Genomic DNA, 22132 nt, shown 5'->3' on the forward strand with positions numbered 1-22132 from the left:
TATATATATATATATATACATAAATGAAATGAGATGCATACAAACAAATAAAGATAAAAACTAATTAAATAATACAAAATGAATAAAGATAGGCCTACAAACAAAATAAATAAAGATTAATAAAAAAGTATGTCAATTAAGAAAGATCATTAAACAAATAAATAAAGATAAATAACTAAATAGATAATAATGAAAATAAAAAATAACGCTAAATAAATAATAATAATTCAAAAAAGAAAAGAAACTCACCAGTATATCATTAATAAACTCAGTCGACCAATAATGATGGTATAATTGATATTAAAACACACACACACACACAATATATATATATATGTATGTATATATGTGTGTGTGTGTGTGTGTGTGTGTGTGTGTGTGTGTCTGTGTGTGCGTGTGTGGGTCCCCAAACAGTCCCAACATTTTTTATGCTTGCAGAAAAGAAAAGAGAGGGGAAAAAAACCTTCCCAACATTTAAAATTGGGAAACCCTGACGTAGACGAAATTGTAGGCGGTTCAACGTCATTTCCGCCTGATGGCCTGAAAATGCAGGCGGCCATATTAGCAAACACACTCACGCAGTAGCAGCAGTTTGTTTATGCTTGTGAATTGCAGATAAATATTTACCAAAACTTTCTCAGTTTAGTTGAAGTGATCGTGTGACGATGAGCGGCGGCACGCCGTATATCGGCAGTAAGATCAGTTTGATCAGTAAGGCGGAGATCCGTTATGAGGGAATTCTCTACACCATCGACACCGAGAACTCAACCGTCGCGCTCGCCAAAGGTCAGGAAACACTCTTTACACACAAAAGACTCTTTAGTTCGTGTTCCGCGTAGTATTGCGACGGTGCGCGTTGTATTTAGCACCGAGGCTGCGTCTCAAAATGTACTAAGCTCCCTAAACAGACAGCAGTGTTGAGCACTGGAGCCTCGTGCGGCATGTTGGGCTTTATAACCTTAAGCGTGTTTCAGTTTTTTTTTTTTTTTTGCATCATTTTCACCTGCAGTAGTTTTTGGGCATCATAACTGCAAAATAAACGCGTCTGTCGTTTTCAAAAAACGCAATCTGGCTTGTCGTTAGGATTTTAGCATGTTAGTGTGTTTAACGTTAATGTAGGATTCACCCCCTCTATCCAGCTGTTAAGTTACATCGAAGTGATGTATTCTCTTACAAATGTACCATGTTAACCAGAGTTTATGCCAAAATACCACAGTTAAGTTACTGTAGTTATTGTTGCTACTGTAACGTTAACATCTTTCCCCGTTCAAACAGTGTAAGCGGTCTAATTCATGCTAGTGGTTGCTAATACAGAGTTACCACAGTTTTATGGTATAAATTATAGTCACTGTGATATTTTGGATGAAACTATCATGGATGCCGTAGTAAATGATAAATGCTCAACCTTTATAACGTTACCTGGCGTTAGATTAAAACTACTGCATTTATGGATCTCTAATGATTTATTGCCAGTCTTTTCTGTTTCAAATGTTAATACTATCTCAACGTCCTTTTATTGATGCTATTAATATAGCACACATTTAAGCTCAACTTTAAAAACTCCTAGACACTATTATAGCAATTCCTAAAAAAAAAATCACTGTCTGTCCAACTTTGAAACGAAGATGAATGTTAGGATTGTGATATATATATTTTTTGGTAGTACTAAAGCAAATTGTGAGTGTATTTTAGCACCATTTTGTTGTTTTGAAGCTGGGACGTCAAACTTAACAACCGGATTACTTACCGAGCAAAAGCTCTCCAATTTTAAGAAGATTAGAGTCAAACCTCAGAGAAGACTAATTTATTACGAATTACTTTGATGAAAGCTCATTAAAAACTCATGTTTGGCTCTCTTAATTGTTGCAGTGCGCTCCTTCGGCACGGAGGACCGACCCACGGACCGCCCCATCGCACCCAGAGATGAGACGTTTGAGTACATTATTTTCAGAGGAAGTGACATCAAAGACCTGACAGTGTGTGAACCTCCCAAACCGACATGCTCTCTGCCTCAGGACCCCGCCATTGTTCAGGTACACACACGAATGCACTCAGTAGCTGATTCCTGTACCTAATGAAAAAATGAAGGTTTATAATAGGCGTACAAATTGGGCTGGGCGATATGACTGCACCAGAATGCTTAATTTACATGTTAAAATCATAAAAATTGTCTCTTGGGCGATGATGCCCCAGACCCCCCTCCTGACAGTGAAATGGACATATTTGTTTGACTTTCTAACATTTACAGATGGAGAATATGCCTTTGAAATGTAGGTTAAGCCCTGAGGAAAGCGCCACATCTCAAATGCATTAAACAGCGCAAGTATTTATCTGTCAGTCAGCAACATTATCTGACAGGGCAAGCTGCTTTAAACTTGTTAACTATATCTAACCAGTTATTTTGAATTTGAAGCCCTTAATATAAGCTTGTGTCATGTTTAAGACAAATTGTACTTTCACTGCAGCAGCTCACACTATTAACCGCTATTTTTCAGATGTGCTCGTATCAAACTACTGTATCGATATAAACGGTATTTCCTCGTTCCATATCATTTCTAAAAAAATATATCGATATATCCTACAAACTCGATATACCGCTGAGCCCTACGTACAAATGTGTTTTTGGCACATGTAGGCCAAAGTCTAGTGAGCTGCCTACTGTTAGATCCTTCTAGTACTTCAGTAAAGCCAAGAATGTGGATCCGGTCTTTCTACGGGATCCGGTCCTAAAGCATTTAGATTTCAGTCATTAACTGTCTTCTGTCAGCCAAAGAAGCAGGGACGCAGTTGTGAAAATGCAGGAACCAGGATGCGAAGTGATTGTAAAAAATGAGCTTAAAAACATCATCCTGTGACGTTAAAAACCTAAAAATGGAGGCATTCTCTTATCTCTATCTTGTGAAGGGAAATATATCCCTTGAAACAACATGATTAAACAAGAAGCACTACAGGTGTGAGGAAAATAAGTATTCAAATATAATTAAATCATTGTAAATAAATAAGATAAACCGTAAAGAAAATAAATCGCAACACAACTGTGATTAATCTCTTCAGCTACATTCATACAGGTTGCTATTTAAAATCCCTTAGATCCAGGGCCTAAAATTAACACGCACCAAATGCGAGTAAAATTCGGTGTTGGCGAGTAGTTTTAGTCAAGACCATATAATCCGAGACCAAGAGGCCTGTTTTTGCAAAAATGGTTTCATGGCCGATAAAAAAAAAAAGTCTGGTAAATTCTCAAGTCACTGGCCATTGGCAGCTGTGGAAAAGTTAGTTTTAGGCCCTGCTTGGATCCTTCACTGCCAACACAGCATTTTGGGGGACTTAAGAAATAACTAGATTTCTAAATAATAGCCTAATATTTGTCACAATTGTTAAACTGTTACTTCATGCTTTTGGAGGAGATTAGGATAGGGAAGGGGGAATATCTGAACATTTTAATAATTCATAAACTGGTGATTTCTGAGTCAGTGTCGGCTGCAGTGATGTAGTCATCACTCTGCAGTATAGTGGAAGCGCCTATAGAGCTAAATTGACGGGGTTTTTTTTTAGTTTGCTGCATGGTTAAATAAATAGTATTAAAAAAAATATATAGCCTATATTTAACTCACGGGCGCGTCATCACGCCCAACCACACACGTGCCTACAGACATATTTCACTGAGCAAGCACAATGAAGCGAGTGAAAAGTACTATGTGGGACCATTTCGACAGAAGAGGCTAGGGGTGGGAATCTCTAGGCACCTCACCATTCGATTCGATTACGATTCAGAGGCCTGCGATTCGATTCTAAAGCGATTATCGATTATCTGAATCTTTTGTGTGTGTGTGTGTGTGAATATAAATACTTTGCTTTAAAAGTACAAAGTAATGACCCATAAAGAATTAACGTACAATATATTTTATTAACATTGCAAAGAACCAACAGGAAAATAAATGTGTGCCTGAACAAGCAGCATACTTGAAGTAAATTAATAATATAACAACAACAGGTGTTCTGACGATTCATGCTACCCATCGAGATGTGCTACTTACTGGTGCATGTGGAGACTCATTTTTCTTCTGCTTACCACGCCCATAAATCTATGCATCCTTGCTGTGGAGACTTGTAGGAAACTTTGACAGGTCAAATATGAATATTTGATGATAATTTTTACTTTTCACACCGTTTTAAAAATAAAAACAGTACATTATACTGTACTCTTAACTTCGAATTTTATTATAATTTTATTTCATATAAAAATATCATTTTTACTTGTTATATCAAATGTGATAATTGCTAGTTCATTTAAAATATCAAAATATGCTCCCCATACACTTACCCTGATTAAAATGAAATAAACAATGTTATAATATTGTGAGATTTACACCATTATGGAAACAATAGAGAATGAATCAACATTATCTGTGATCGATTTGCGTTTGGGTAGCATTTTTCGACAAGGCAGCAGAAATCGTCTGAACACCGATACAGCCCAGAGCCATAGAGAGAAACGGCTCTGGTACAGCCGAGTGTTTTTCCTCCTCTGGGTGGAAACGTGTCATATGGCTTCTCATATTTGTCGTGTTGCCGAAATATTTTAGTTTTATTCTACAAAGCTTACAACTAGTGTGGCTCTTGTCCAGCTCCTTTCCCCCTTCAACTTCATAGAAGCCAAAATATTTCCACACGTCAGCTTTTAACGAGGAGGGTGTTTGGATTTCGCGCTCAGCCATCGCGTCTCTGTTATGTGCGCACGCCACAGACAGACGGTCCGGGCACTGCACTTCCGCGCTTCAGAGTTCCGTCTTTTGCGTTCCGTCAATATTACGTCATTATAAATAGGCTACATATCTAAAAAATATATATATATATATTTTTTGAAAATCGATTTTTGACATTTTTGAATCGATTCAGAATCGTCCACGTCCGCATCGCGATGCATCTAAGAATCGATTTTTTCACCCACCCCTAGAAGAGGCGACGAAGTCTCAAATGCCGTAAACAGCGCAAGTATTTATCCGTCAGTCAGCAACATTATCTGACAGGGCAAGCTGCTTTAAACTTGTTAACTATATCTAACCAGTTATTTTGAATTTGAAGCCCTTAATATAAGCTTGTGTCATGTTTAAGACAAATTGTACTTTCACTGCAGCAGCTCACACTATTAACCGCTATTTTTCAGATGTGCTCGTATCAAACTACTGTATCGATATAAGCGGTATTTCCTCGTTCCATATCATTTCTAAAAAATATATCGATATATCCTACAAACTCGATATACCGCTGAGCCCTACGTACAAATGTGTTTTTGGCACATGTAGGCCAAAGTCTAGTGAGCTGCCTACTGTTAGATCCTTCTAGTACTTCAGTAAAGCCAAGAATGTGGATCCGGTCTTTCTACGGGATCCGGTCCTAAAGCATTTAGATTTCAGTCATTAACTGTCTTCTGTCAGCCAAAGAAGCAGGGACGCAGTTGTGAAAATGCAGGAACCAGGATGCGAAGTGATTGTAAAAAATGAGCTTAAAAACATCATCCTGTGACGTTAAAAACCTAAAAATGGAGGCATTCTCTTATCTCTATCTTGTGAAGGGAAATATATCCCTTGAAACAACATGATTAAACAAGAAGCACTACAGGTGTGAGGAAAATAAGTATTCAAATATAATTAAATCATTGTAAATAAATAAGATAAACCGTAAAGAAAATAAATCGCAACACAACTGTGATTAATCTCTTCAGCTACATTCATACAGGTTGCTATTTAAAATCCCTTAGATCCAGGGCCTAAAATTAACACGCACCAAATGCGAGTAAAATTCGGTGTTGGCGAGTAGTTTTAGTCAAGACCATATAATCCGAGACCAAGAGGCCTGTTTTTGCAAAAATGGTTTCATGGCCGATAAAAAAAAAAAAGTCTGGTAAATTCTCAAGTCACTGGCCATTGGCAGCTGTGGAAAAGTTAGTTTTAGGCCCTGCTTGGATCCTTCACTGCCAACACAGCATTTTGGGGGACTTAAGAAATAACTAGATTTCTAAATAATAGCCTAATATTTGTCACAATTGTTAAACTGTTACTTCATGCTTTTGGAGGAGATTAGGATATGGAAAGGGGAATATCTGAACATTTTAATAATTCATAAACTGGTGATTTCTGAGTCAGTGTCGGCTGCAGTGATGTAGTCATCACTCTGCAGTATAGTGGAAGCGCCTATAGAGCTAAATTGACGTTTCATACAGATTACACAATCAGAGAATATTTGTTTTCATTTCATTTGGTTAATTTAAGTGTTTATAGACTAGGGATGCTCATATTGACCGTTTAACCGTTAACCGAAAGTAAACATTTTAACCGATTAATACTATCAGTTAAACGGTTTAAAAGTTAAAAGGTTTTTTTTATTTTTTAAGGTTTTTTTTTTTAGTTTGCTGCATGGTTAAATACTATAAAAAAAAAATATAGCCTATATTTAACTCACGGGCGCGTCATCACGCCCAACCACACACGTGCCTACAGACATATTTCACTGTGCAAGCACAATGAAGCGAGTGAAAAGAAGTACTATGTGGGACCATTTCGACAGAAGAGGCGACGAAGTTACTTGCTAAATATTAGGGGTGTCGAAATTAATCGTTTCTACGATGCATCGCGATGCAGACGAGGACGATTCGGTTATCGGTTCAGTAATAGACCATAACCGGTTATAATGTACTGACGCTTTTCTGACGTCATTTGTCGTGATACCATACACTGGCAGAGGGAGGCGAGATGTGTGCGCATAATTAAAAATGCTCCAGCTACTTTAAAAGCCTACATCTGGACACATTTTGGCTTTTATGAACAACCTGGTAAGCACGACCTGGAGAAGACACGCGCTGTGTGCGCTCATGTCACGCACAAATAGAATAGGCAGGAGGAAATAGCTATATTAACTTGATAAACAATGTTAGCCGTGTTCACCCCGAGCTGTTACGCCTGGCAGAGCCGGACTGCTGTAGAGTAAGAGAATGAGATTCAACGTCCCCCGAATCCGCAGCCAAAACAAATAATCCGACCGCCTAAATATTGTTCTCTGATTTAAGTATTCGCTGCCAGCCGATGGTGAAATTACAATTATTCTGTGTTGTTACGGGTGATTATAAATGATCGTCATCTTCAACAGTGAACTCTCGGCGGTTGATGCGCGCGCCTCTAATGGTGACATTTACACTGATGAATGAGCGCTGCTTTTAAATAAACATTTCTTCAAAAACAAAATTGGTTTGATAAAATGTTATTTTCTTAATGGCATAAACAGGCCTTTGAATTCAAACTGGAATGTCACTGTTTCTGTCACTGCGACTTCCCGAACAGACGAACACACACGCACGGATCTCTTTTAAAGTAAATTTGAAAATTGAGGATGTGGTGCATCGAAATGCATTGTGATACCGAATTGAACTGAATCGATGACATGATAATCGTAACCGAACCGTGAGACCAGTGTAGGTTCACAGCCCTACTAAATATGCTACATGGTATTAAAATACAGCAGTAGTGCAACGCAATATCGAAGCAAACATCCACAAGCCAATAAAAGGCGCTTCCCAAAGCTGGCCACTCTAGCGAGACGTTATCTCTGTGTTCCCGGGATATCTGTGCCATCGGAGAGTGTTTTCTGCCGCGGCTATGACTGCGCTCCAGACTAACCTCCACATCATGTAGACATGTTACTTTTAAAAAAAATAAAAACAAGAAGAGGTGTGGATTGAGGTAGGCCTGCTATTTTTATTTGAGGAAAAAACTTAGTCTGACGGAAAACAAATTGCTGTTTTTTCAAAGCTTCAAACGGATTCAGTGTTTTCTTTGAGTCATCTTAATTTGTGAATTATTTAAGTTAAAAAAATATATATTTAGTGTAGGCCTATTTTATGTTTTTCTCTGTTGTCACTGTCAGAAATGCTGCAGGTGAGTGAACATGTGACGTGAATCAGGTTCTGTTGTTGATCTGTTCTGTATGCTGCTGTTTGCACGTTTATATAAACCCGTGACTTTTTTTGGGGTATTTTTAACGGGTCACAGACACTCTTCAATTTTATTTTTATTTAATGCCAATTCAATATTATAATCTTATTAGTTAACGGTTAATACTCGGATAAGGAGCGGCGGTTGTCGGTCGAGAAAATTAACCGTAATGAGCATCCCTATTATAGATATTTCTCATGTCTGTGAGTTTCAGTTTTGTGACGTGCTCCAGTCCACAGTGACCGAGATGCAGAAAGCACAGTTTTTTATTTTTTATTTTACTAAAGCTTGTTGTTATTGTGAGTTTACACAAACAGGGTACCCGCGGGTCTTAAAAGCATTGAAAAAGTCTTAAATTTGATAATCTCAAATTAAGGCCTTAAAAGCCTTGAATTGGGTATACAAAGTCTTGGATTTCGTTACAAAGGTCTTAAATATTATTTTGCCTTTCCTAGGATTAAGTTCATACCGTAGCAAAATTAACTGTTACTAATGTAGGCTAATTCAAAATTCATGCAGCGTTGAGTGCACCTCACGCTCCACGTCATAGCAGAAAAACCGATAGCGTGCGCACTCGTTACTATGGTTACTAGGCAAGTGAGGTACCAAACAAGATGGTAACCTAGCCTAGTTTGTCGTCTGAAATGGAAAGTGTCGGTTTAATCCGCTGTGGCCACAAATACCAGAATTCAATCATTTAAACCCCAAATCAGAGCTTTAATGTAAAAAGAACATTTTCTAACTGTTCTTTTCAATAGTTTTTGCAACCATGCGCGCGCTCTCTCTACACTGCTGAAGAAGCGCGGATGATCTGAAAACACAGACAAGCTGGAGTTCAGCAATCTTCATTTGAGATTTTCTACTTAAATTAGAGTGTCATTCAGTCGGTCTGTGTTCTGTCACGAGCCGCTTGCGCTGTTAGTGCAACTAAGGGCCTGTTCACATATCGCGTCTTTTGCGCGATCAAGTTCGTTATTTCAAATGTAGGCAACGCGGTATGCGCGCTCATAATGGAAGCGACGCGGTCGCGGTGCGACGCTCGTTTTTTCCAAGCCGCATCGAGATAAAGACATCTCAACTTTCCAGAATGCCGCAAGCGGTTTCCTTGCTGTAACGGAGAGCGCAGCTGATGGTTGCTAAGCAACGACAGACGCCTCCGGAGCGCAACCGCCATATAGCGCTTTGGAAAAAGGAGAACGCGGCGCGCCTAGCGTTTTCTACGCATTTTTAGGTGCTATATGTGAGCGCAGCCTAAATCTGCGATCAAAATGAAGGCTGATATCCAGCAGTGTTTTTAATATTGATCATATTATACGAGCAAGAATGGAATGTTCCCCGAATATCCACACGATTTCAAATGTGACATTGATTTTATACAACTGTAAAAAAAAAATAACATTTAACAATGTAACATTAAGTGATGTACTACATTTAAAACAGCATTGTCGGGCTTATTTCTCTATTTTGCAAGGAAATATGTGGCTTTGAACGAATCGTGAGATTCAATGAATGAATGACTCAAAGACTCACTCATAAAGATAGTGAGTTACCGCCACCTACTGGCGATTTTAATGTTTTTAACATTGCATATTTAATGAACATTGTTTTATTTAAAGCATTATTTATTTTTTTAAAGGTATTATAAAGGTAAAAAATGACATGGAAAATTGATCAAAGGGGGCAAATATTGTCACTTATGGAAAAGGTGCGAGTGCAGTCTAAGTGGAAGAGAGGGGGTTCCAGGGGAACGGCACTCTAAAACACTGGAGAACCACGGGACTCAGGAAAAGGGATATATATGTAGAACTGCACAAGTGCTACTGCTAAAGACTGCAATGTCTATCATTTCTCATAAGCTTAATTGAATTGGCCTAGAGAGAATAATTGACATTTTCTGTCTAAAGACTACATATAATATAACTACCAAAAGTAAAGTAACTGTCAACTAAAACTATAAAAAAACAGAATGACTCAAATGTGATTAAGACCAATAAGCATTTTCATGTGAAGATGAAGACTAAATCAAAAATGGCTGCCAAAATTAACTCTGGCCTACACACGTGCGCGCTACAACGCTGTTGTGTATATGTATTAAAAATGACTGATAATTTAAGTAAAATATTTTATTTAATTCAAGTAGCCTACTTGTACATAATTATTTTCTAGGGTTTAAAATGTATACAGATTTGACATTTTCCTCATATACGTCTTTCGGAATGGGTACAAAGTTGGCATTGAATTTTATTTGAAATGGTATTAAAAAGGTCTTATAAAGCCTTGAATTTAAGTTGGAGGATCCTCGGGGGTACCCTGACAAATGAAAGTAGACCCTTTACAGAAATGATGTCTTACTCCTTTCTGTGTGACCAAACATGACGGCGTATTTTAAGTTTCAAGTGATAATGGCAAAACATTAGGCTTCTACTAACATGTTTCAAATAAGCCATAGTTGAGTCGATGAATGATAGGCTTGGATTTCATCCCTGACTGACTTTCCTGTCGCTCAGACAATAGGGCGCTGGCACTTGCAACGCCAAGGTCATGGATTCGATTCCCAGGGAAAAAGCAAGAACTGATAAGAATGTAAATGTGTACCTTGAAATGCAGTGTAAGTTGCTTTGGATAAAAGCCTCTGCCAAATGCATAAATGTAAATGTACATACTAATTACCACATGTCCGCCGTGTAATGCGTGACTTCACCACTACCTGTGGAGTTATTTTCAGACACTTACCGACTAATTAAAATTCGGTCGATTAAGCCTCTTCTCGTCGACTAACGTTTGGTCTGCTATTTGGGGGGTAACCCTATATTTCTGTAATATCTACTAAATCAGTTGTCTGGATTTGGATGTTACAGTAGGTCATGTGGATACACCTGGTTGTATTAATTGCATATAATTATTTCAGCTGAATATCTTCATTTGTTTAAATAATTAGATTTTCTTTTAATATTGGATTGTATGCCTGTTATTTTTGCAAAAGGTTTACCCAAAAATGTCTAAATCTATGACAAACGAGAGGCAACTCATTGCAGAGCCAATGGGTGGAGCATGACCCTGTGAGCTGGACTACCCATTACGTCCACAGACGAGGATTCGGATGTCATTTTGCTCTGTAGTGAGCACCACTTGTCCACCGCAAAGCACAACAAAAGTCAAAACAAATGAGATACATGACCATACAATAACTACAGAAGCTTTCATATCAGGAAGAGTTTTTTTTTTTTATGACTGAGACTAGCTGAGAAAATAACATTTTTGAGGTTGTGTGAGGGGGAAAAACAGAATTAAGTTACATACACATGGAACACTATTTAAATGTGTATGAAACAATTTAACCCAACCCCCCAAAACTAGGTCCATCTGTAAATAAACTTGCGATACCGAAAAGTTCTCTCTAGTTAGGCAGCTCATATGCCCAAACGAGCGAGAACAAATACTAAGAGTCTAAATATTTGAGATTTGTTTCATTATACGTAATTCTTAGATAAAATGGTGTTGGTTTTCAGTTAGTCATTGTTTGTAGCGTAATTCTTGACCAGTTGACCTCCTTATGCTTTATTCTTCTCTCCTCTATTAGTCCTCTCTGGGATCTTCTGCCCCCCCATCATCTTTCCAGTCGGGAAACTCGTACGGCCTGTTCAGCCGTCCACAGGTCACAGCATACCCTCAGTTCAACCCTGCCCCGCTGGTCTCGCCACAGTTCGGGACTGTCGGTGTCGGTAAGTGTCCTTTCACAGCTCTGTACTGGAGATGTTTCAGTTCAAACTAAACTCAGGAGGGGTGTAACAAAACCCTTACGTCACGATTCGATACATCTCACCATACTGAACTCACAATATGATATTATTGCGATACTCAAAGACCTATGATAAATGGTCAACAAAAACTGACTGTTGATTAAAATGCTACATTTGGTGTTACATTGTGTGTGTAAATGAATAGGCTTGGACTTGATGCTGGAAACCCAAAGAACAGGATAATAGAGACACCAGAATAACAATATACATGATTCTGGACCTGAAAATACAGAATTATTTTAGACGAATATGCTTGCACTCTGTCACTGACTAGATATATTTAAAATAATGTTGCCACTTTTTACTGGTAACAGAAGATGTTTGGCATTATCAGGACCCACAAATATTGCCCTATTCCATTATTAGCCTATACGTTATATTCAACATATATAGCAGTTTAATGTAGTACTGACACAAACTCTGGAAACTTGATTTGTTTTCCTCACACAATTTTATTTTGGGTGAAATACACACCATATATTGTCACTATAAACGATACATATTGTTGCATTTTTGTATTTCGATATATTGTGACACTCCTAATGAGAGGCAGATTTTTATAACATGGCCTACAGCTGCCAAATACTGCAAGACATCCAAAAAAATTTACAAGGTGCTGAGCGGAATTGACAGAACAGGATATTTGAGTCCATATTTGATGATCCTGTGGCACCTCTGATGTGTGTGCCTGCTTTTCCTTTCCTCACAGGAAGTTCATTGGGATTTTTTGTTAGTGACACTGGCATGACTGCAGCACTGCCTCAGAGCAATGCTTCTGCCTCTGCTTTCAGCACTGACACACTGTGTGCTTTCGTAGCAGAAGGTAAACCATTCCCTGGGGACCGAAAACAAACTATTTAAGGTTTATAAACCAAATGATTTGGATTTATCTAACCGACAAATGAAATCAAAATGTTACTAACAATTGCTCAATGTAAAATAAAGCCTTGTGTTTAGAACTCAAGATCCCAACCGTTTGGTTTTGTGTCTGTTGTCTCTTTTGTCTTTTGAAAGTTTCGTATGTAACAGTTTCATTTCTCACTCTCAGATGCAGTTTTAAGGCACCTGCATGTAGAGGAAAAATGTAGAAAACTTGGTCTTTTCTGACTACCATAACTTATGGGCAACATACACACTGCAAACCTTTGGGAATAAGCACATTTAAATGGGGGAGTGAATTATGTGTTAACAGAATACATAAGTTGACGTAATGAAAACAAGAAATTAGTGCTGTCAAGATGGCAGAAAAGCTAAATTCAAATTTCTGAAATTTTGGCACAATTCTAATTTATATTTCCGAAGTCTAAAGGCAATAGGCTACTTAATGTTAGAGGGAAAACTACTGTATTGTCTCCTATGCCCACAAGAGGGCACTAGCGAGCCCAAAAGCACATATAAACCAAATCAAGCATCGCATCTTTTATTGAAATGAAGTGACATTCACTTTTTAAAATGCATTAACTTTTGAAACGATTGTTCTTAAATAAAATATAATTTCCTTCATGTGCATGAAAGGAATATTATGTTATAATAGTGCATAAAACTGCAAGTGCATCAATAACATGAGAAAACAGGTCTCAACAGACAGCATAATGTACTACATAAACACAAAATTCAAAAACAATCCACTTCTACTCACTACATATTGTTGGTCAAAGACGCCAGACGGTGGACTTGATCTGCTGTAGGGCTGAACGATTAATCAAAATCAAATTGCAATCGCGATTTGAAACGTTGTGATTTGCTGATCGCAAAAGGCTTCGATGTGGATGCGATATAAGAAAAATATCCCAGAGCAAAAGCATGACTGACCTCTTTGTTGAACGAAATCTGTTTGGCAAATGCTTTTTGATCCTTTTTTTTTCCCATGACTAAGACGAGACAACACCAACATCATTAAACGATATCTGTGACTAAAACATGCAATATCCTTGATGAAAGACTAAATGTAGTTTTCTACCCAGTTTTTTACTAAATGTCAATCTGGCAACCATGCGCTCTCTCTGCACTGCCGAAGAAGCGCGGATGATCTGAAAACAGACAAACGAGTAGCCTGGAGTTTAGCGATCTCCATTCTCCACTTGAGATTTTCTGCTCGAATGAAAGTGTGATTCAGTCATCTGTGTTCTGTCACAAGCGGCTTGCGCTGTTTGCTGCGACTAAATCTGCCATCAAACCTTCAGTGATGAACTCCAATAAATCCAAACTAGAGCCCGACCGATATGGATTTTTGGGGGCCGATACCGATATTAGGGAGTAAAAAAAGCCCGATACCGATATATCGGCCGATATTATTTATGTGTATATTATAATACAGTAGCAATATTATTTATGTGTATTATAGTACAGTATACCAGTCAAAAGTTTGGACACTTTCCTATTGGTGTGTACAAACTTTTGGTGGGTACTTTACACAGTAGCTATAAACAGAATACATATATTTTATAAACACGTTTTGCAATGATCACTCAAATGTGGTAATCAAACACTTGTGTGACACAGATATGTAATGGAGGCAGGGGGAATGATAGAATGAGAATTATACAGCTGAGCTGTAACCAAACTAGTTTGCATTGCATGTTATATTATATTATATTATATTCTAAATACTGTTGCATAATCTTCACTAACGACGACTTTGTCTTTTAATTTAGTCACGTTATATAAAACAACTTGTATCAATAAATATATCAAAAGTGTCACTGACAAAACCTTATTATCTTCTATTTTTACTCTTAATTCCTCTAATCTCTACCAGTGGAGGAAGAACTCAGATCTTTTTACTGAAGTAAAATGAATAATATCATAATGAAAACGTTTTTAATTACATGTACAGTACTTTTATACTATTTTAAATAATTAGTAAGCAAAATGTACTAAACGTGAAACTAGGCTACTCTTAATGCAAAATGGCCCTATATAAAGTGTTATAATTATATAATTTTTTTGGAATATTGCTTGATGTTGTAACGTAGCGTTATCAGGCAGAATGAGCTTTAACACTGTGTCTACACCGGACGCGGCCGTTACTGCTCGCGAGATCTACAACAGCTGTTTACCCTAGACAAAGCAGAATCAGTTTACTGTCGGAGATCGCTCGCGCCACGCATTTTAATCAATGTTTCATCAACCAATTGCCTTAATAGATAAGAAGAAGGCCTAAATATAGCAGACAATATAATCAGGACTTCTCAGCTGCGCGCTTGCAATAGTCACAAGCTCACACAATACGTGACAGAGGCTTGTAGCAGAGAAATCAATTCTGTGAATTACACTGCGCAAATCACAAGTAGGCTACTACCCACTGGATGAAGAAGGGTTGGCTCTCAGTCTCCACAGGCTACATAAAATATTCATTTTATTTTATTTTATTTTTCGTGTTTGCATTTATGAGGAAAAAACAATGTTACAGACGCGACAGTTCAGCACTACGGACGTGAGCGCTCTGAAAGCGGCACTAATGCTTTGAAACTTTCACATAGACATCAAACAGAAAGCACAAAACCTTTCGTTTCAAAGTGAATTTCGTTTTGTATTAATTGTATCTTAATTTTAATCAATGTTTCATCAGCCATTTGCCTGGATTTAATTTATAAGTAAATTTAGCAGACGATAGATAATCTCGACACGGAAGCGCCTGCGGGTGAACTGGAGCTCGTCTCATGAACCGAAACTCAGCGTATAGACCTGAGAATTGAAATATATCTATATTGAAATGTCTACTTTTAAACAGAACAATTCAAAACGAAAGACAGACAGACTCATGTAATCGTATGAAATGTGCATTTCTCTCTGGTGCGCGCTCACTGAAGATCGCGAGTCAGCATCGTCAACTTCATCTTTGGCTGACACTGACTGAAAACACTTGTTTATTAATAAACAATTAAAATGTCTCCTTGCTATATTTGTTGTATTCATAATCATTATTTTTGCCAGTTCTTGTGACAGCTTTTAGGTGCTTTATTGGCAGCGCCACCCTTACATGAATCACCGTACCCGCTTTTTTTTAAATATTAATTTATCGGCCATTATAAATGCCGATACCGATAGTTAGGAAAATGCCTAAAATCGGCCGATAATATCGGTCCGCCGATATATCGGTCGGGCTCTAATCCAAACATGGATCTCGACTATAGCCTATTGATTGTGGTCGCGGTTGCTGAATAACTGCACTTATGCAACTCTGTATGACAAGTGTTTTTTGCTGTTGTTTTAATAGAAAAACATTAAAGTAATTTGGATTTATTAGTAAGTACTAGGTTACTAATTACTAGATTACTATTTTTAATTTTTGAGAAGTTTTGTTTTATCAGTAGGTTTATATGATAAATAGCCTATAATAAATACTAGATGAGGTAAAATAAACCATGTGTATGGGTTGACATTCTCTTGATTTGCGCTTCTAGGTGAAAGTGCAGTAATTTCGATTAATATTTCAACTAGGGATGGCCCGATACCGATACTGGCATCGGGGATCGGGTCGATACTGTCCTCATATACTCGTAATCGTACTCATAAAAATTCGCCGATACCACGTACATTTTGAGAAACGAAACTGGCCGGCGCGAGTGCTTTGTCGAGGTGAACTGAGGCATAGGGACGTGCACTCCCAACGCAAAAGAGTGCGGCGCGGCACTAGATCTGATGGCCGAGCGCAGGCACGGGCGGTAATGCACTCACTCTGTGTGTGCGGTAGGGTTGGGCGGTATTTCGGTAATATCGTATACCGCGGGGTCTTAAAATAGCAACGGTATCAGTTTCAATACCGTCATTACCGGCACTTATATATAATAAATAAATATAATTTATTCAATGCCTAAAAATGCTTATGTAGTTGTCATCAAGTGACAGTGTGGAGGAGAAAGAGAGAGAGAGAAGGGAGAGGCGGTAAATACTGACTAGGCAATTTGTAAATGTTGCAATAAAAAAGGTGACCGCGAGAGATGGAAACACCTCTAACCTAATGTCGCATCTCCGAAACAACCACCCACTCACTGCTGCGAGGATGCATTTTGCCCCGAGTTCATTAAATAAGCGCATTCGTTTATATTTGTTAAAATATTATAATGTTATTTTTTTTTACGTTGATAATGAAAACTGAACAGCACGAGTAAAATGGGATGCATCGGGAGTCAGACATTGACCACTTAATTAAGTTTCATTTTGTAAAAGGCCTTTCTTTAAAGTGAATTTCGTTTTGTATAAATTGTATCCTAATTTTTTTTTTTTTTACCAACCAATAATAAATAAGAATCAAATATAGCAGACAACATAATCATGACATGATCGTTCGCTGGCGCGCCGCGGTCACTTGCATTGAAATCTCATCATAAATTAACCGAAACTCACATGTATGTCTCACAGACATGACAGATATCTAAATAAAGCTTGAAATTTCATTAAACGAAACAATTCAAAACGAAAAGAAATAGGCCACTCGCTGATTATTTAATCCATGATGTGCATTTCTCTCTATGCGCGTTCTATACGGAAATGGCGATCATCAAATTAAACGAAACTATTCCAAACGAAAAGAAATCGGCTAGCCTACTCTCTGATTATTTAATCCATGATGTGCATTTCTCTCTATCGTTCACTATGGAGATGGCGATTCATCAATGTCTTTAAACGAAACAATTCAAAAGGAAAAGAAATATAGGCAGCATACTCTCTGATTAATCCAGGATGTGCATTTCTCTCTATACGCGCGTTCACCACGGAGATATCAATCGTCAATTTCTTTAAACGAAACGATTCAAAACGAAAAGAAAAAGGCTAGCCTATACCTTCTGATTATGTAATCCATGATGTGCATTTCTCTCTATATATGCGCGTTCACTACGGAGATGGCGATCGTCAACTTAATCTTTGCAGCACTGACAGAAAAGTTGTATTAATAAAAATCAATGGACGCGTGTCACCGGATTTACAAATGCACTTCTTGCTTGTTGCTTGTTAATTTAATTTAAATGAATTAATAAAATGAATACAATTGTCATAATTAAAATAATTAAATATTATTAATTTTCCCATTTTTGCTCATTTATAAATAGTATTTATATCTACAACCCCCTCAGCACCTGGGTTAAACAATTATTTGGCGCCACCATATTATAACGGCCCACGTATTAAAAATAGTCGAGTCTAAATAGGGCTACGGCTCATATTACATTTAATGCCGTCAACAGGGATCAGACACAACGTGCACGGGTTGGCCTTGATTTTTTTGTGTGTGTTTTTTTATGCCCGATCTGGTATTCAGTTTCTGAACGGTGTAGACACAAGCCAACAGTTTGGTGACGCTGTCTGAGCCTTATGTCATAATTTTTAATTAGTCACGGTAATACCGTATACCCCGGTAAAATAGGGAGGAGGTTTGACGGTATCAAAATTTGGATACCGCCCAAGCCTAGTGTGCGGGTTCCGGGAGAATAAAACGATTTGCGGGACTCCCGCAAACTAGAAATATCTATGAATACAACATATTAAAACTAATAGATTTTCATTCATCTGTTGCAGAAAAGCAAGAAGAACAACTAAAACAAAATAGAAACGATTTACAGGCCAGAGTTTCTATTCATAACATGTTTGCAGCGTTGAGCGATGTAGCCAATCACAGACATGTGTGTTGATTTCTTGAACGCAATGGCTAATCAGAAGCATTTAAGATAGACTCCCCTCACTGCTCAAAACTTTTTTGTTCAGTGCTGAATTCTGTATGCTGGCAAATCCTCCAATTATAACAAACAAAGTGTGGATATTATGAAAGATTCATTGTGCAGTCAGCTTCATTGATAATAACAGATGTGTGAGATCACGATGAACTGTCAGCTTTTTAGGAATTAGACTATTAAGGGAGCGCACTTTGGGCGCATTCAGTCATGTCAGACCATGCACGCAGTAACTGCTTGCTTTTATGTTAAATTAACAGTGGTTTGTGTGTTAATAAATTTATTATTTTACTCATTATTTATTTTTAGACTTGTTAAAACAAGCAGAGAAGAAAATAAAAACAGTCTTCTAACCTGTGTTCTAAAATAGTCTTCTGTCTTCTTTTCTGGGAGCCTATACTTACTTTTGCGGTAGAAATATCGGTATCGGTACTCGATATCGGCAAGTACACAAATGTAAATACTCGTACTCGTATCGGTTTGAAAAAAAATTGTATCGGGCCATCCCTAATTTCAACAATAGTTATGATTATAATTTTGAGCAAGATAATCAGGATTATCAATTGAACCATTATGCAGCATGACGAAAACTAGACTAAAATGCTCAGACATTTAGTCAACTTGACTCTTAAAACTTATGTCTCTTAACTTTTGCCATTTCTGTGATGCAGGTCGCACCAGTCCGGCTCTGGACTCTCTACGAAAAAGCCCCGCAGTGGAGCCTTCTGCCCCATCAGCACCTGCGGTCACTTCTGCTCTCACCACATTGGGCCGCAAGAGCCCCGTGTCAACTCGCGCAGCCTCCACCAATACCCAGGTGCCTGTGGACCTCGCGGAGCAGATGAGGGGTGAGGAGACATTTTGGCGGTTCAGTTCAGCGTTACCACATTTTCAAATGGTCAACAAAGAATTTGTGCCCATTGGTTTGTGAACTGCCCTACAGAACATGAAATGAGTCATGGCGCCCTCTTGTGAGCTGTACACATGACCGTAACGTGTGATTGACCAACACACTCGGGTCGAAATTGGGAAGTGTTGACTTGGGGATTCCCACTTCAGACTTCATCTGCCATGTGGCAAAAATGAAGCATGTATTTGAGTCTTAAGGCCCATTCACACCAAGGACGATAAAAATATGGTTCTAAAAATCGTTCTTAATATTAAAGAATAGCAGAGTTTACACCACAGCTATAACGATATAGAGGAACGATATTGTGGATTACGGTTAATTTTCTCGACCGACAACAGCCGCTCGTTATCCGACTATTAATCTTTAACTGATAAGATTACAATATTGAATTGGCATTAAATACAAATAAAATTGTCGAGTGACCCGTTAAAAATACCTAAAAAAAGTCACGGGTTTATATAAACGTGCAAACAGCAGCATACAGAACAGATCAACAACAGAACCTGATTCACGTCACATGTTCACTCACCTGCAGCATTTCTGACAGTGACAACAGAGAAAAACATAAAATAGGCCTACACTAAATATATATTTTTTTAACTTAATTCACAAATTAAGATGACTAAAAGAAAACACTGAATCCGTTTGAAGCTTTGAAAAAACGGCAATTTGTTTTCCGTCAGACTACGTTTTTTCGTCAAATAAAAATAGCAGACCTACCTCAATCCACACCTGTTACAAAAAAGTAACATGTCTACATGATGTGGAGGTTAGTCTGGAGTAGAGCCCGACTGATATATCAGCGAGCTAATATTATCGGCCGATATTAGGCATTTTCATAACTATCGGTATTTATAATGGCCGATAAATTAATATAAAACAAAATGCGGTGTGTGGTGATTCATGTAAGGGTGGCGCTGCCAATAAAGTACCTAAAAGCTGTCACAATGAACTGGCAAAAGCAATGATATGAATACATCAAATATAGCAAGGAGACATTTTAATTGTTTATTAATAACAAGTGTTTTCAGTCATTGTGGGCTGCAAGGATGAAGTTGAGGATATGGACTCGCGATCTTTGAACGCGCCAGAGAGAAATGTACATTTCAGAAGGATTACATAAGCAGAGAGCAGTTTGTCTTTCGTTATGATTTGTTCTGTTTAAAAGTAGACATTTCAATAGTTATATTTTTCAGGTCTATACGCTGAGTTTCGGTTCGTTTATGAGACGAGTTGCAGTTCACTCGCCGGGGCCTCCGTTTCGAGATTATCTATTGTCTGTTATATTTACTTATTTATTAAATCCAGGAATTTGGTTGATGAAACATTGATAAAATAGAATTAATACAAAACGAAATTGACTTTAATGAAAGGCTTTGTGCTTTCTGTTCGAGGTCTCTGAAGTTTTAAAGCAGTTTAGTGCCGCTTGCGGAGCTTGTCACGTCCGTTTTTTCCTCATAAATGCAAACTCGAAAAATAAAATAAAATGAATATTATATGTTCTGTTGAGAGCCAACCCTTCTTCATCCAGTGGGTAGTAGACTATTACTTTTGATTTGCGCAGTGTAATTCACAGAATTGATTTCTCTGCTGCCAGCCTCTGTCGCGTATTGTGAGCTTGTGACTTTTGCAAGCGCGCAGCTGAGAAGTCCTGATTATATTATCTGCTATATTTACTTCTTATTTATTAAATCCAGGCAATTGATTGATTAAACATTGATTAAAATGCGTAGCTCGAGCGACAAATCTCCGACAGTAAACGGATGGCCCATTCTGCTCTGTAACGGGTGCTTTTACGCGTCTCGGGTAAACGGCTGTTGTAGATCTCGCGAGCAATAACGGCCGCGTCCGGTGTAGACACCGTGTTAAAGCTCATTCTGCCTATAACGCTACGTTACAACATCAAGCAATATTCCAATAATTTATATAATTATAACACTTTATATAGGGCCATTTTGCATTAAGAGTAGCCTAGTTTCACGTTTAGTAGGTACATTTTGCTTACTAATTTAAAATAGTATAAAAGTCTGTACATTATGTAATTAAAAACGTTTTCATTATGATATTATAAATTTTACTTTAGTAAAAAGATCTGAGTTATTCCTCCACTTGTAGAGATTAGAGGAATTAAGACTAAAAATAGAAGATAATGTCAGTGACACTTTTGATATATTTATTGATACAAGTTGTTTTATATAACGTGACTAAATTAAAAGACAAAGTCGTTAGTGAAGATTATGCAACAGTATTTAGAATATAATATAATATAACATGCAATGCAAACTAGTTTGGTTACAGCTCAAATGTATAATTCTCATTCTATCATTCCCCCTGCCTCCATTACATATCTTTGTCACAAAAATTGTTTGATTACCACATTTGAGTGATCATTGCAAAACGTTTATATATTTATTCTGTTTAAATACTGTGTATTTATTCTATATACAGTACCCATCAAACGTTTGTACACACCAATAGGAAAGTGTGTCCAAACTTTTGACTGGTACTGTACTATAATACACATAAATAATATTGCTACTGTACACATAAATAATATTGGCTGATATATCGGCATCAGGCTTTTTTTTTGTATCGGCATCGGCCCCCAAAAATCCATATCGGTCGGGCTCTAGTCTGGAGGGCAGTCAGAGCCGCGGGAGAAAGCAGCCTCTCCGATGGCACAGATATCCCGGGAACACAGAGATAACGTCTCGCTACAGTGGCCAGCTTTGGGAAGCGCTTCATTTGCTTGTGGATGTTTGC

At 37.8% G+C, this 22132-nt stretch overlaps 1 protein-coding gene across 8 annotated transcripts in view; it reads left to right on the forward strand.

Annotated features, from left to right (window-relative positions):
- Positions 1 to 521: 521 nt before the first annotated feature.
- lsm14aa (LSM14A mRNA processing body assembly factor a) overlaps positions 522 to 22132 on the forward strand; it is a 33756-nt gene continuing 12145 nt past the window's right edge. For 4 of the 8 annotated variants that reach the window (XR_013196691.1, XR_013196692.1, XM_077211495.1 and 1 more), the window contains exons 1-5: positions 537 to 786; positions 1870 to 2033; positions 11569 to 11710; positions 12498 to 12611; positions 19131 to 19307. Coding sequence is in view for 4 of the 8 variants with exons in the window: in XM_077211495.1 (XP_077067610.1) it covers positions 666 to 786; positions 1870 to 2033; positions 11569 to 11710; positions 12498 to 12611; positions 19131 to 19307 (718 nt within the window). In the remaining 4 variants the exon portion in view is untranslated. Of the gene's footprint in view, positions 787 to 1869; positions 2034 to 11568; positions 11711 to 12497; positions 12612 to 19130; positions 19308 to 22132 lie in introns of all 8 variants that reach the window. The other 4 variants (XR_013196693.1, XM_077211497.1, XM_077211498.1 and 1 more) reach the window with 3 other exon arrangements.

This window comes from Siphateles boraxobius, unplaced genomic scaffold, assembly GCF_051911475.1.
Source record: "Siphateles boraxobius isolate OS27281-9 unplaced genomic scaffold, OSU_SipBor_1 65, whole genome shotgun sequence".
Classification (NCBI taxonomy): domain Eukaryota; kingdom Metazoa; phylum Chordata; class Actinopteri; order Cypriniformes; family Leuciscidae; genus Siphateles; species Siphateles boraxobius.